Source organism: Cryptomeria japonica, chromosome 10, assembly GCF_030272615.1.
Source record: "Cryptomeria japonica chromosome 10, Sugi_1.0, whole genome shotgun sequence".
NCBI lineage: Eukaryota > Viridiplantae > Streptophyta > Pinopsida > Cupressales > Cupressaceae > Cryptomeria > Cryptomeria japonica.
In genome coordinates this window covers 603,825,044-603,842,079 of record NC_081414.1, presented here as the reverse complement: position 1 = coordinate 603,842,079, position 17,036 = coordinate 603,825,044, and the positions used below count along the sequence as shown (strand labels likewise).

General features: G+C 37.3%; 1 protein-coding gene across 1 annotated transcript; it reads left to right on the top strand.

Moving 5' to 3' along the window:
- Positions 1 to 2,007: 2,007 nt before the first annotated feature.
- Positions 2,008 to 5,052, top strand: LOC131028450 (uncharacterized). Its single transcript, XM_057958705.2, has one exon. The coding sequence runs from the start codon at positions 2,956 to 2,958 to the stop codon at positions 4,600 to 4,602; it is 1,647 nt and encodes a 548-aa protein (XP_057814688.2). The 5' UTR covers positions 2,008 to 2,955; the 3' UTR covers positions 4,603 to 5,052.
- Positions 5,053 to 17,036: the final 11,984 nt, after the last annotated feature.

The following is a 17,036-nucleotide window of genomic DNA, read 5'->3' as shown; positions in this document are numbered from 1 at the left end:
CTGGGTCTGGGTTTCGTTTCTTAACCCAACTTCCCAAGTTGCTTTGCAGGTTGAGGGAGCCTATAGAAACCCTCTTGGTATTTCCTTTAAAAGGTTTCAGGTACCTTTTCAAAACCTTGTTTCCCAGATTGTATTTTCAGGTTGTTTTATTGTGATTTGGCTCTTGTTTGGTTGTAGGAGCCATGCAAAACCCTTTTTTATGGTTGAGGAAGCTTGGAAAAACCCTATTATTTTTCTTTCATTTAGGGGTTGGCTGGATGCTAGTAGTAGCCTATCAGGTTGAGGGAGCCTCTTAAAACCCATTCTTAAGGTTGAGGGAGCCTAGAAAAACCTTTGGTATTTTGCTTTTATCATGGACAGGCTGGATGTTGGCAGTTTTCAAGGGCCCAGTTTAGCCAATTTGTGTTTTTGGTTAGGCTCAGATTTTGCTGTTGGTGAGCTGGAGACTCTGTTACAGGTTAAGGGAGCCTAGGAAAACCTTGATGTTTGGTTGGGGTGCCAGTTAAACCCTCATTTTATGTTTCTCAGATCTATAAGGTGGTTTAGATCTTCTATTGTGGCCAACGTGGTTTGCATTGTTGTTCTTTTGTGTTTGGCTAGGGGTTGTTTTGTTTTGGCTTCTTTGTGTCTTGTAGCCTCTTGTGCCACAAGATAAGTAATGTTTAATCCTTCTTGGATGTTTGTGGCTTTGTTGTTGTTTAGCCTTGTTGTATCTATCTGCAACATCTCTTTGTTGGTTTCGGATCCATGAAAAATCTAAGGGTTTCAGGGTCCTTCAAGACCTGTTGTTTGGGGTTTCTGGTCCCCTCAAAACTTGTTTATCCTAATAAAAAATTATAACCACAACTCTAACCCTATGCAAAATGATAACTCTAATTCTAACCCTAACCCTAATCCTAATGCTAAAATTTCATTATATCTTTAACTCTAAATGTAACCCTAACCCTGTATCATCTAATGTCTTAATCATAATTCCATCTCTAACTGTAACCATAACTATAACCCTTATTGTTATTCCATGTCCAGCCATAACTCTAATCCTAATACTAAAGCCAACCCTAACCCTAAATGTAACCTTAACTACAACCATAATTATAATTCTATCTCTAACCATAACTCTAACCCTAGTGCTAAACCTTATTATATTTCTAACTACAACCAAACCCATACCATAACCCTAACTCTAACCCTACCTCGAACCCTAACCCTAACCCTAATTCATCCAAGTCTTAAAAAATAGTAAAATATAACATTTAAATTATTTTAACTAAAATAATGTCTATAATTTATAAAGCTAAAAATCTCACATGATAAAAATAACATTACCTACTTATTAATAATATTACAAAATAAATTATCACAACTCTCAACCATTATCCAATATATATTTAAGCAATCTCATATCTGAATCCCAATTAATCTACCACAAATAAATTAAAAATATTTAAATAATAAAATAACTTTAAAGAAATAAGACCCACAAACCCTTATCCAAAAAAATGAAAAAAATTGATAATAAATAACCAACATACACACAAAAGATCTAAATGATCCTAAATTATAATCTTTAATGACAAATAATATAATATCGTAACCAAACAAGAAAGCTTAAATACCATCATATGACTCAAAGCGAGGCTGTGAGATTACCGAAAAGTGTGATGACAAAGAACACCATTGAACAGTAATGGAGGAAAATTCGAATCCTAACTACCCAGTCAATATTAGTAATAGGTGTTTACATTTGCCAAAAGTGGCGCAAATTTTCTGTAAACACTATTGTAGGAGACATGTACATGCACGCGGAGCTGTGGAATGAATCTGCACCTTACATCTCTGGAAATTTGCTGCAGCCAACTTTATAGCATTCAAGTACAAAGTTAAAAAATTAGAGAGTTTACCTCCAGGAAGAAGTACGCTTAAATTACAAAGTTGAGAAGACAAATTACAACCGTGGTGCAATTGGCTGTATTGAATTTTTCTTGTCAGTGATGGGAGACGAGGGGACAGAGCAGAACAAGATGACGTGAATAGATGACTTTGCATAGAGCCTAATCGCCCTGTCTCTATGAATTTTGTGGTCTGGTTTCCCCAAGCTCCGTAAATTCCACAATGCGTCCCCCCTTAGATATTCAAATGCAGAGAACCGCCAAAAACATGGATTTTTCATTTTTTATAATCATCTTTTATGTGGTCTGGAATGGGCACCAGCAATAGATTCTCTGGAGCCCTTGGAAATCATTCCATATGATTTGACTGCGTTGCAGATTTGTTGGGTGAGAAATGGATCATACAGCTGTCTATGAGAATGGAAATACTGTGGCAGAAAGAATAAACCATATAAAATGATGTATACAGTGACAAAAATGTTGATGGAAGAATGTGAAAGCAAAAGCTCTGGTTATACCTAGCTTTGTCTTCCTTATCCAAGCATTGGTGGTTAGGGTTATGTCTGCCTTATCCAAGAATTGGATGTTTGTGCACATTCCTGTGTAACCACATGTCTACAAAATTGTGGCCCGACACTTTGTATCTCTGTGCTGTTTAATCATAATCAATATGGTGTTTGCCAGTTGGAATTCCTCTGGTCTTCAGTTTTGCTTTTCTGTGAGATGGTATCATTTTGGCTTTGAGAAAAGAATCCGCTGATTTGAAGCATTAGTTGAATAGTGCCTTGAGAGATGATTTTTTGGTCATGTTGGCTATACAGTTTGAGAGATTATTCTGTATAGGTCCCATTGAATTAGAAGAACTGTGCCCTGGAGGCATGGCAGTGCCCTTTTAGGCCTGGTGCAGTTGAAAAGCAAAGTGGGTAGGGAATCTGTAGTCTGCTTGGTGCCTTTCACTGAATGGAGCAAGCAATAGGGTTCCTTACTGGGTGATTCTTGCAAGATATGAGGATTTATTGTCTTAGAATTAATTCCAAGACCTAATTTCTGAGGCTTATCTGAGTTGATGGAGATGAGTAAGGTGAAAGAAGGCGAGACAAGTGCAAGGATTGTTCCAAAGTCCAATGGAATTGGGGATGATCAGGTGAAATTCAACGAGGAAAGTAGACATAATCATAAGACTGTTGTTTGCAATGGGAATCATAGGGCTCCAGTGAGAAATTTCTGGTTTTCTACATATCTTTCCAGAAGTAATGATGAGCAAATATCTGATACACCATTGGAGGGAAACTCTGCCCATAATCAGATCAAAGAAGTGGCTATTGCATGCAATGGAGGAGTGGGTAACCGTGGGCCTGCCTTGGAAAATGGCCCAGAGAAGCCACATTGCTACAGTAAGAAGGTGATAAAGGACACAGAGATCAGTATTTTTGAAGCAAAAAAGTATTTTGGTTCTCAGGAAGAGAAGAAAACAGATACAAATCATGGATTAGTTAAGGAAGGCTGCAAGGTAAGAGAGAATTCCAATTCCAAAGCTAAAACACAGGAAAGTAAGAACAAGTTATTGTTGTCTAATAATGGTTTGTATGATCCTTGTACTGCAACATCTTCCCCTGCATCCTCCAAAGTCGTAGTGAATCCCAGTTTTAGGTCAGGGGGATCTACTCCATCAACGCCTTCAGAGGCTAGCTGGAACAGCCAGTCTGGACTTCTCTCTAGGGTAGCTGGAAATTATGCCATTAAAAAGCCTCCTAGTGACAGGAAAAGAACATCAGAGAAGTGGTCTATTGGTTGTATGTGGCCTTGCTGGAGAAAGAAATCTGTTGAGTTGGAAGACACAGTAACGGAATTCGGGCGGACGCCATCAGTATCACATTACATGGTTTCTACAGAGTTAATGGATAGTCCAGTGAGCTCCAGAAGGCACAATTATCTAGGCCTGGGGAAAAGGGTTTTTGGCAGATCCTTTGGAAAGCAGAGAACGGAGGCCACCTTTGTAGACAATACATCACAGAGCAGAGACATGAATGGAGGATCAACTGTAAGGACTTTTATGAATCCTCCAGCGGTTGATAATCTGCAAAGAAACAGTGCTTTGTATGACAGAGATTGTGAGCAACAACATCTGGGAGAAAGGCCTGATCACAGAAGAGGCGCCCGCAGTTCTTCCGAGCATGAAGGATTTTCTTTCCCAATTCTCTCTGTTGGATCCCAGGAAAGTCTGGGATCGCCGTTGGAAGTGTTCGGATCCCCATTCCCTGGCACACCCAATTGTGAAGAGACTCATATCTCCACCTCAGGCATGACCCTGCCTCAACTGATTCAACCCTCAGATCTACACAGGCGTTTGTGGCTATTTTCTGTAGAAAGAGCCAGGAAGAGTTTTAATTTCGATTCCAACCCTGATTTGCCCAAGTTTGGAAGGAATAATAATGAGGATGGTGATGATGACAAGCGCAGCGATTCAAGCTCGGATCTTTTCGAAATTGATAGCTTTGTCTCGCAGGGTACTGCATCCTATCCATACAGCAGGAGGGATTCTTTGGACAATGCACTCACATCCTCTGTGCAGCATTACTGTTACGAACCCACCGAAACTAGAGACAACATGAGCGAGGAAGATTCGAGGAATTTTTCTTCACGATATGAGGATTTGAAAAGCCAGACTTTTCTACCAGGACTGAAGGAGGCTCGAAGCTTCAAGAAGAGGTGAAGCCAAGTCAGAAAAAAATGAGATTTTTATCAGCAGAAGCGGAGCTCCGGATCAGATTTCTAAGTCGAAGGATTCACACCATTTCTCAATCAGGAGAAACATTGAATTTTGGTAGCTGTAGCAGCTACATTGTTGTTTTTTCATGATTTCTTATATTATATTTGTAGCAGCATTAATTTGTTATTTGTTATTGGTTTTGGGAATGTTTCTTAGCAGATTCGACGGCCAATTGGACATCTGTTAGCTAACAAAACTGTATTTGTTTTCCCCATGGATCGTTGTTGTTTCGCCTTTTTTAACCAGTTCAGTTATCAAAGCAAGATTAATGGCAGAATACATTAGGCCCCTGGTTCATTCGGGCTCAGTTTATAATTCCACATTGCTTGTTATTGGTCCTTTCGATAGTAGAGCATACCTCTTTGAAAGAGGTGATAAGTTCAAATTTCATAAGGGTATACAGATCTATATATAGGCGGGTTGACATCTGGCATGGTGGATCAATTTTAGAATTTTTTTTCTTTCTCCTTTATAAAATTTCTCATTACGTTCATATATAATAGTAGATTGTTATAGAATATTTCACTCTCATAATTTGGTGGCAGCAATTTCATCATCTAATTTTGTAGTTCAATTAGTTGATGGTAATTATACTACATATTCTTTTCATTATGTTGGAAGAGAAACAATGTTTGTCAAGTTCTTTACAATTTAGATTTTTTTTCTTACAAGGTCTTAAGTTTTGGTATTCAATAGAAGAAACTCAATTTTATAGATAGTCAATCATTTCTAAGCCTCTTTGGCTCAGCTCTTATGGGTAGAAATAGATTGGTCACAGAGAAATATTCAAGGTTATCGGCAATCCTTTTACCTCTCAAGTTTCTCCACCGACTCCTTGACAAGTTATTTTAGTTATAATTGAGAAGAAATTGGTGTATTGGATAACCATACCTCCTAAAGAAGCTCTAAATTTGTTCGAATATTCTTGCAGTTGCTCATGTATATTATTCTTCTTGTTGGGTCACTTATCTTGCCTCTTATTTGAAGCTAAAAAGATTATTAGAGACTCTCTTTGGGCCCTCATCAAGAATCATAGAAGTTTTCATTTTGTGGCATGGGAGTATAGTTGCCTCCCACATGATTCTAGAAGTTTGGTCTTAATTTCCACTCAACACCAAACTTAGCTTTGTGTGCAAAATAGGTCATGCAAGCTCTGGAAGGTAATGGGGCTTGGATTTTTTGGTTCATCACTACATTTCTTCTTGTATCCCTTTAAGGAGACAAGTGTGGAAGGGGATTATATTTCACATCCTTCTCAATATGAAAGAGCACATTCAAATCCAAGGTACTTAAGAGATGAAAAGTATTCAGAGAGTTTGGGAGGTCATCAAACCTTCACTTCTTTGGAATAGCATTGGCTTTCATAAAGGCCTCTCTACCAATTAACAATCTTTTTGACAATCTCCTCCTTTTTAGTGTCATAATCATCTTCTACCCAAGACCACATAGGTCCATGCTTTGCAATTTTTCAAAAAGAGAGTTAAGACACTCTGAAACCACTTTTTTTAAGTTACTAAAAATTAAATTTAACTAGCCTAAAATCAAAGTGAAGTTTCATCTATCCAATCAAGATTGTGAAAGTTTTGAAATCTTTATTGATGCTATTCTTGTAGGCATGGCTCACAAAATTAGAGTTCAATCTTGCAAACCTTGGTGGAATGATTGGAAATGGTACCTAGAGGCACCATTTTTAAATTACAAGCCTAAAAAATATAACTCTTAGCTTTTGCTTCATTTACCTATGGTGCTTATATTAAATCAAAGTTAGATTTTGCAATCTCTATTATCAATTTAGAAACACAAATCTCACACTATTTGGTTAGCCACTTTTAAACCAAAGCTCACTCATTTTGCCTATTTTATTCTTCTTTGAGGCCTCCCCATTGGTTCCAAGTTAACCCATTTAGAGATTTCAAATCCTTGATGCCATTTTTTTCCCATTTAGGGGTCTACCACACATCTAGTTTTGTCCCATAGCACAAGCTCCTTGGAGTTGGATCTATAATTTCTTCAAACCTTTTCAATTTGAACCTTTTTCTTGGCATATGTTGTTGTTAAGGGATTTGCATAGAATTCCTTCCAAATATAGTCATCTTTGCCATTCTTTTAGGGTGAAGATTCTTTTTAGCATTTGGAAATATAGATATGCTACTATTTTTCTAGATCTTATGTTGATCATAATTTCTCATTTTGTTCTAAAGCCATGATCTATTATAATCTTCTTATGTATATTCAAGTGCATAGTAAAATTGCATTTGAAGTTGCTTACCTCTAGGTATTGTTGGATTGTTAAGGCAATTCCCCATGTATTGTTACGAAGGTTGTTGGATTGTTAGGACAACGCCCTGTGTATTGTTATCTTTCTTGTAGTTTTTTGGGTTTTTTTAACCCTCTTTCTTCCTCCACATGCATCTCATAAGTCATCTCAATATCTTTTGAATTTTTATTACTATCTTGCTAACTCCTTTACCATGGGTATTTTTTATTTGGAGCTTCATTAACCTGTTTATTTATCCCTAGTGGCTCAATTAGACTTATTTTAGTAGTGTCATCCTTTTAGAATCCCTCAAATTCTATTTTATCACCCATTAGGTGTTGGCAAGAGATACTTCATGTATGATGGGCTGTTGTGATTGATGGCAACTCATATCAGATTCGGCATTCGCTGTTCATGATGTGATTATTCCAGAAGATTGATTGAAGATTGATTGAGTCTGGTGAGGTCCGATAAGAAAACCGAACATCCGACAAAATGTTTAATGTTTTGGTTGGAAAATTATTTTGGTCTAAGTATTTTTATTTGCGGATTTCAGGGAAGGTTTGAGAACATGTAATTTACCTTATCTCAGGATTGTGGCCTCTGATGATGAGTTTGATGTAAGTTGGAAGATCTAGTAGATTGCTTATTGATAAGAATAGTGCATATCAACTGTAACGTGTGGTAATTCATTTTGCGGATTTTGCAGATTGATTTTAGTGTGTTTATGTGTTCGAGGTTGATGAGCTATCATGTGGGAAGTGTGTGGATATTTTGTTTTGGTCCACATATGCATTGGAGATGGATTTGAGCTGACTTATTTACACGTTTCATCTTTTTATGTATTATTCTTGAAGTCGACATGAAAGGGTTCTTATATTGTGATGTAAATATATAAGAAAGGTATATTTGATCATTCTAAGTGATGATGATGATATGAGAGATGGATATGACTGATTGTGTGTAGTTTCACGTGCACAAGTGCTAGAATTGTGCTTCAAATTGAAGCGATATATCATAACAGAGCAGTATTGTAGAGTTGAGTGAGATACAATATTTTGTGCTTAACCGAAACTATATACAGGAATTTGTTGATACGAATTCATAGTTCAAACCTCATTATAATCTCTTAGAAACATTTTTGTAAGGCAATGAGCCTTCCGGGGTTGTAGCCCTTATTTGTAAACAGAGCAATGAGCTCTAGGTAGTGTGCCTGAATGCATGTGCATTCCCCTTATGTAATATTTTTATACCTTTAGCTGAGTATATTAATATCATGGGTTAGAATCCCACCGTGGTTTTTCCCTTAACTAGGTTTCCATGTAAAAATCTTGGTCTTATGGTGTTGGTGATTGTTTGCTTTATGTTTTGCATCTATCTTCCATTCAGTTGCTTCAAGTGGATTAAGAATCAGTTAATGAATGTTTAGTATTGCATAACATTGATTCACGCCCCCCTCTCAGTGTTCATTGTTTCCAACAATTGGCATCAGAGCCTAGGACCTCGGAAGGAGCCTAACAACTTGAGGAAGATTTGGGAAGGTGTCTGAATGGATTTCAACTTGGTCTTGGACAATAACTACTTGTTGCACTTGATGATCTTGATCCAAAGCCAAAGTTTGGGAATTGAAAACAAATCTCAAAGATGCTGAAAATTTCATTCAAACATTAAAGGGGCAACTGAGTAAGTTCAAGGAAAAGAGAAAGGAGCTTGTTGATCAACTTCAGGAGAAAGAAAGTCAAAGTATTGATGAAGAAATTATAAGGAAGAAGACTGAAGAATGTGAGAAACTTTCTAGAGCTAAGGGTAAGTGCACAAAGATGGTGGTAAAAAAGGGGGGTATAAGTGGACACTTTTTTTTCTAAAATCAGGAGAACCTGAACTTGGAGGCAAAATTTGAAAGTCATCCACTCAAGATATGAAGATAATCAAAAAACAAATATTGTAGTATTCTAAATATAGTTTCCAAAATACTAAACTTTTTCAAAATTGGATAAGATTAAGGGGGTCAAATCCTTCGCGCACGAAAAACAGACACTAATTTTTTCTGAAAAACATAACATAGTGTCTGACGTGTGCATCAAAAAAGTCATAGTTAGATTTAGTATTTTAACAAATACTTTGGTAGAAAGAAAGTTAAGAGTGAGAACTAGAAGATATGTATTTTTTTGAAATTTTTTGTTGAGTATTTTTTTTTAATGATTTTTCCAATCGAGCACATCCTAAAAATTAGGTACTTGTTCGTGCGCGAAGCATAAGTTGCATTAAACAAATCGAAAATACAATTTTTTTTTAAATTGTACAAAATCAAGTGCACTACAATAATAGATAAAGTTTTTTGAATTTGGATAAGTATATCAAAAGTTATTAAAAAAATGGTGCACCTATGTCTGTGAGAACTATGGAGACATTGGTAAAAGAAATTCAATAATAATATGTTATTGTTGTTCAAATTGAAAAAAAAATTATATGGTTAGAAAGCTCAGAAGATGGGTGAAAATATGGTGGCAAATTTAGAAATACCCACTTGATGAAGTGTAAACCTGATGATGACAAAGTCGATAAACCAAGTTGATAAAATAAAACACATCAAAAATGAGAGAAATGGAGGGAAATCAAACTTCCAAACCGTAGCTTTGTCATCTAGGCCTATTTCCAAGCCTAAACAGTCAAAAGTGCGTACGAGGTACTTATGGTATAAAAAGCGGGTACGAGGTACTTATGGTGTAAGAAGCGAGTACACGCTCTTTTTATTATAAACAACGTGTACACGCTATTGTATAATATGATATTGTATATATAATATGTGTATATACATATAATATGTGTATAATATGATATTGTATATACATACATATATATATATGTATGTATATAATAATATATAATATATTAAGTATATATACACATATAAGTGTATTGTCTCCCCCTCTCAAATGCATACAAGGTGCCTCTCTCTCTCTCTCTCTCTCTCTCTCTCTCTCTCTCTCTCTCTCTCTCTCTCTCCTCTCTCTCTCTCTCTCTCCCCTTCTCCCCTTCTCCCTTCCTCCATACCCCATCCCCCTCTCTCTCCCTCCCTCTCTCCCCTTCTCCCTTCCTCCATACCCCATCCCTCTCTCTCTCGCTCTCTCCTCTTCTCGCTTCCTCCATACCCCATCCCTCTTTCTCTTCTTCTCTCCCTCCCTCCCTCCATACCCCACTGCAACTATGTCTGCACTTCTATAGAAGTAAGTGAATTTATTTCTTGTCTGCAACTTCCTCTTTGATTTTTATCATGTATGCTCTCCTAAGAAAATTGACTGATGGATTTGTGTGTGTATATTGAATAGGAGGAATAGGGTTTGAAATTGAACCACGGGTGCCTTACCATGACAAACAAGGAAACCTGCAGCAATATTCTTCTCGAATGTGTTTTTAATGAGCAGAGCAGATGTGGAAAATAGTGTCAACAAAGCAACATGATGAGTCAGAGTACTTGCAATATGTTTTTCAGAAGGAAACAACCAGTAGGAAGAGAAAGAGGGAGAGTAACACAGATGATGTCCTGGAGAATGATAGTGGTGGGTATGCAAGAGCTCCCATGTTGTTACACAATGCCTTTCACCTAAAGAAATTAAAGTTTGTTGTATGCATGGCAGTGGTAGGATATGATGATCATCACTTGTCAAACGACTTGGAACGGTACATACCCATGAAAGAAATCAAGTGTGTAATTCCTATAGTCACAATCGAGATCAGTCCTATAACCTTGCAAATTTAATAGCATCATATGTTTTAGAACTTAGGCAGTACTCTCAGGGTTAGGTCAAGCTCTTACACTTGCTTTTTAGTGAAGCCTCATTGTTTGTTAGCTTGGAGTCTCTCTTATCCTAAAAATGGTCTAACTTAGCTATATCAAAACTAAACTACTAATGTTCTATTGTATGAAGTTCTATTCATAACTTCAAATTTAATATATCATTTTATTAGCCCACCATATGACCCCTTAGGTGTCATTAGAGGTCGTATTGTTTCCTAAGAGGTCATATGTTGTCCTGTGACCCCTTAGGACACCATATGACCCCTTAAGACACCATACGACCCATAACAACACCATATGGTGTCCTAAGGGGTCATAGGATGCCATATGACCCCTCGGGACACCAATGACCCGTAACAACATCATATGGTGTTCTAAAGGGTCATATGGTGTTCTATGACCCCTTAGGACACTATTTGGTGTCATTATAGGTCCTATGGTGTGCTAAGGGATAATATAGTGTCATATGACCCCTTAGGACACCCTATGACCCCTTAGATATTGTTAGGGGTCATATTGTGTTCTAAGGGTCATATTGTGTCCTGGATTCGATCTCTCTTCCTATCCCTCCCCCCTCCTTCTTCTCTCCCTCTCTCTCTCTCTCTCTCTCTCTCTCTCTCTCTCCCCTTCTCCCTTCCTCCATACCCCATCCCTCTCTCTCTTTCTCACTCTCTCCCCTTCTCCCTTCCTCCATACACCATCCCTCTTTCTCTTCTTCTCTCCCTCCCTCTTTCTCTTCTTCTATAATTCCTATAGTCACAAACAAGATCAGTCCTATAACCTTGCAAATTTAATAGCATCATATGTTTTAGAACTTAGGCAATACTCTTCGGGTTAGGTCAAGCTCTTACACTTTCTTTTTAGTGAAGCCTCATTGTTTGTTCGCTTGGAGTCTCTCTTATGCTGACAATGGTCTAGCTTAGCTATATCAAAACTAAACTACTAATGTTCTATTGTATGATGTTCTATTCATAGCTTTAAATTTAATATATCATTTTATTAGCCCACTATATGACCCCTTAGGTGTCATTAGAGGTCGTATTGTTTCCTAAGAGGTCATATGGTGTCCTATGACCCCTTAGGACACCATATGACCCCTTAAGACACCATACGACCCATAACAACACCATATGGTGTCCTAAGGGGTCATAGGATGCCATATGACCCCTGGAGACACCAATGACCCATAACAACACCATATGGTGTTCTAAAGGGTCATATGGTGTTCTATGACCCCTTAAGACACTATTTGGTGTTGCTATAGGTCCTATGGTGTGCTAAGGGATAATATAGTGTCATATGACCCCTTAGATGGTGTAAGGAGTCATATTATATTCTAAGGGTCATATTGTGTCCCGGATTCGATCTCTCTTCCTCTCCCTCCCCCCTCCTTCTCTCTCTCTCTCTCTCTCTCTCTCCATAACCCATCCCTCTCTCCATACAAGACAGTCACATATGGAGTTAAAGATGGAAAGATTTGAAGAGATGTGAGCTAGTGAAAATGATATATGTGTAGCTGAATTTATGAAAATGTTTCAAAAGAAACTAGTTTATGAGTACATAATGCATACACATAGAGCTCGATGGTTAGATGAGCAATTAAAGTTATGTAAGGACACATTTCCTCTTAGCACCATTGTCTCTATTGTTGATTTCATTGAAAATTATACACTACAACCTCAAAATGAAGTGCAATCTATGTATTATCATTCTACACAAGTTTCTATTTTTATACACATAGCATTCATGCATGCAGATAATAGCACATAGGAGGATAGAAAGGTTGTAAGAGAGTATCACTTCTACATAAGTGATGATCGTACTCATTCATCCAAGTTTGTACAAGGATGCTTTAAAGTTTTCTATGATAGTTTAAGGGAAAGGAACATACGATACAACCGACACTTAATATGGTCAGATAATTGCACTGCACAATTCAAGGATGCAAGGATGTTTTATTGGTTGACAAGGATTCATATGACAAGTGGTGTACAACATTTTTGGAATTTCATTGAGGATAGACATGGTAAGGGAGAGCATGATGGTGCAGGAGCATGTGTGAAAAGAGCCCTAGCTAGAGAATAATTGAAGTACGAAGGTGGTGCTAAGTTGATAGATGTAGAAACAATTGTGCGATGGTGTAAGTCTACGATGGGTCCAGGTAATCCAGGTACGTCAATGGTTCATAGATATTTTTGGTTGATCAGTGAATCTAACATTGAAAACTATCTAGATTGTTGTACAGTTGCAGGATCGAGTGATATGTACTCATTTATGAGTTCAAATTCAAGTTCACTGGTAATTTATATGAGACAGATGGTATGTTTTTTCTCTTCATGCATGTATTGTTTGTGGGAAGAATGTGAATCACAAGAGTGGGTTGACAAATGGTCTTGTAGAACGTTGGTTCCCATTGATTCATATCAAATTCCCAAAGCACTACAATTGAGCCAGATGGAGACATCAGTGGATTTTGACCATGTATTTGACCTAGTGGATTCAGGTAATTTTTTGAGTTAATTTTTTTGCAAGTATTCTTTTTGGTTCATTTTGTTGTGCATCATACTTTATTTTTGGTATTAATTAACATTTTATAAAATGCAGGTCATGTGTATGAAGTTGTTGCAGAAGAGAACAATGAAGAAGGAACAAATTACTATTTGTGTCGTTGTGTTGAGCCAAAAAGAAAATTGACAACCACAATCATTGACGGAGAGGGTATTGAGTACCCAATAGGGTTTGTTGTTGTGATAGGAACATGGCTTTAGAGATACCCTATCAAGAATTCTAATGTTTGGTTGTTTGAGGAATTTGAAACACACAGACATATTCTTCATTTCTCTAACCTTGTTGTTGCAACAAATATTCATTTGATCAAGTATCGTAGTAGACCTCATAACAAGATTTTATGGAAAGTTCATGAATCTGACCACGAGGCAATACTTGACACAATATGGGCTAGAGCCAATCTTGAAGGCTCACTTGATTGATTCTATGGTTCAGAGTAGAATGATTTTTAGAATTTTGTATAAATCATCGACAAATTGTTCTATATTAGGATTTTGTATATTTAAATGCCCATGATCTGATTTTTACATGTTTAGGGGCATAATTTTGTATATTTAAATGGAAATGAGTTGATTTGTACATATGTACATGCCAAATTTTGTATATTAAAATGGTGATGAGTTGAATCGCACATATTGTAATGCCAAATTTTGTAGAAAAGCCCATGAGATGATTTGTATATTAAAATGGCGATGAGCTGAATCGCACATATTGTAATGCCAAAATTTGTATAAAAGCCCATGAGATAATTTTTAAGACTTTTTTTGTATAATCAAATAGCCAAGAGTTGATTTGACCATATTTAGAGGCAAATTTTTGAATAATATGTCACAATGTTTTTGTGACTATTTTGTGTGTCAATGTTTTGTGACTATGTTTTGAGTATATGTGATGTGTCCCTAGTCAATCATGAGCATTCTTGATTCTTGTATAATCATGGAGAATTATTTGAGTCATTATCGGGTCATAGGGGTCATAGATTGAGACTAGATATGATTTGAGCAAAAATTGTTATTGTTGTCAAAAAAATTGTCAAAAAAAGTTGTCAAGCAACTTCTACATTGCGTCGGTAGGGTATGACTCTTGACATTCAGGTGCTTTGGGAAGCACAACAGGGGCATGCCTAGCGTAAAAATGCCCACCCCGACGTGCTCATGACGTCAGTTTGTGCACACGATGAATTGAATCAATTCTAGCCAATCCTGCAACTTTGCATTGCATGTAACTGATGACTTTTGCAGCAGGCAAAAAAATGCTACCAATTGAAAATGGCTTCGAGTCATCAAAAACCAAGATAGGACATTGTAGAGGAGCCTCACGCAACCCCACAGGTTCAAACGAATCGATTGTATGTGTCCTAGATTTGAAGAAATAGTCCATCAAATTTTGACAATTTTTTGGACTCAGGGCACTTGAGAGATCGCCCCGGTACGGTATGACTCTTGATATTCTGGCACTTTGGGATGCACAAGCAGAGCATGCATAGCGTAAAAATACCCACCCAGACATGCTTGTGACGTTGGATTGTGAACACGACGAACTGAATCAATTGTAGCCAATCCTGCAACTTTTCATTATATGCAACTGATGGTTCTTACAGCAGGAAAAAAATGCTACCAATTGAAAATGGCTTCGAGTCATCAAAAACTAAGATAGGACATTGTTGAGGAGCCTCATGTGACCCCATAGAATCAAATAGATTGACCATATGTGTCCTAGATTTGAAGAAACAATCTGTCAAATTTTGACAATTTTTGGACTCATGACACTTGAGAGATCACCTCGGTACGGTATGACTCTCGACATTCTGACACTTTGGGATGCATGAGAGGGGCATGCCTAGCATAAACCTTCTCACTCAGATGCACTTGTGACGTTGGTTTGTGCACACGATGAACTGAATCAATTCTAGCCAATCTTGCAACTTTGCATTGCATGCAACTGACGGTTTTTGCATCAGGTGAAAAAATGCTACCAATTGAAAATGGCTCCAAGTCGTCAAAAAATGAGATAGGTCATTGTAGAGGCACTTCACACGACCCCATGGGTTCAAACAGATCAACCATATGTGTCTTGGATTGGAAGAAATAGTCTGTCAAATTTTGACAATTTTTTGGACTCATGGCACTTGAGAGATCGCCCCGGTACGGTATGACTCTTGATGTTCCGGTGCTTTGGGATGTATGATAGGGGCATGCCTAGCATAAAACTTCCCACCTGGATGTGTTCGTGACGTCAGATTGTGCACACGATGAACCGAATCAATTCTAGCCAATCTTGCAACTTTGCATTGCATGGAATTGACAGTTTTTGCAGCATGCGAAAAAATGCTACCAATTGAAAAAGGCTCTGATTCGTCAAAAACTGAGATAGGCCATTGTAGAGGAGCCTCATGCAACCCCACGAGTTCAAATTAATCGACCATATGTGTCATAGATTTGAAGAAACAGTCCGTCAAATTTTGATAATTTTTTGGACTCAAGGCACTTGAGAGATCGCACCGGTATGGTATGACTCTCGATGTTTTGATGCTTTGGGATGCAAGAGAGGGGCATGCCTAGCATAAACCTACCCACCTAGATGCACTGGTGATGGCAGTTTGTGCACACGACAGATCAAATCAATTCTAGCCAATCTTGCAACTTTGCATTGCATTCAACTGACGGTTTTTACAGCAGGCGAAAAAATGCTACCAATTGAAAATGGCTCCAAGTCATCAAAAACCGAGATAGGCCATTATAGAGGAGCCTCACATGACCCCTTGGGTTCAAATGGATTGAACATATGTGTCCTGGATTTGAAAGAACAATTCGTCAAATTTTGATTTTTTTTTGACTCAGGGCACTTGAGAGATTGCATCGGTATGGTATGACTCTCGACGTTCTGATGCTTTGGGATGCACGACAGGGGCATGCCTAGCATAAACCTACCCACCTGGATGTGCTCATGACGTCGGTTTATGCACACAATGAACAAAATTTGACCATTGCGAGCGTGAGGGTGCTCTCGCACCAAACACATTGTTGTTTATATTCATATTGTCGATTTTTGTTGTTTATATTCATATTGTTGACTACATATGCAAATATTTATTTAAATTTATAAAAGGGCAGCCACCAAATACAATGAATACACAATAATGAACTGAATACAAGGAGTTTTGTAGGGTTAATTCAACATTTTAGAAATTTTATCAAATCATATTCCATGATTGCAATGTTTTATATCATATATTTTTGTTGTTTATATTCATATTTTTGATTACATAGGCAAATGATCAATTAAATTTATAAAAGGACAACCACAAAATACAAAGAATATAAAATAATGAACTTAGTACACATTTATTGGATTGAATATCAACATTTATATATATAAAAAAAGGCATGTCTGCCAAGTCAATACAAGTATTACAAAAATGTGGCATATGCCATGTCCAAATCGATATACAATAAAATTGTATAATATATCTACATGTATTGGTCATTCTATGACCAAAACTAACACTATATGATTCTAAACTTGTGGTGGATCATCAAAATCAAGCCTCTTCGATACAGTATGCGGCTCTGTAGATGGTTGCAAAACCACAATTCAAAAGCCAAGTTAGAATTCTTTTGTAGAAAATAGTTCACAATTAAGAACATAACTATGCATTTAACTATAATTCCTTTGTAATTGAAATGTAGATTACCTCATCGGATGCTCTAGGAGCTAATGTGTTCACTCTCCTCTCCTTGTCACTCTTAGGAG

Excerpts from the sequence above, each read along its gene's own strand:
- LOC131028450 (XM_057958705.2), top strand. The coding sequence starts at position 2,956 with ATGGAGATGAGTAAGGTGAAAGAAGGCGAGACAAGTGCAAGGATTGTT.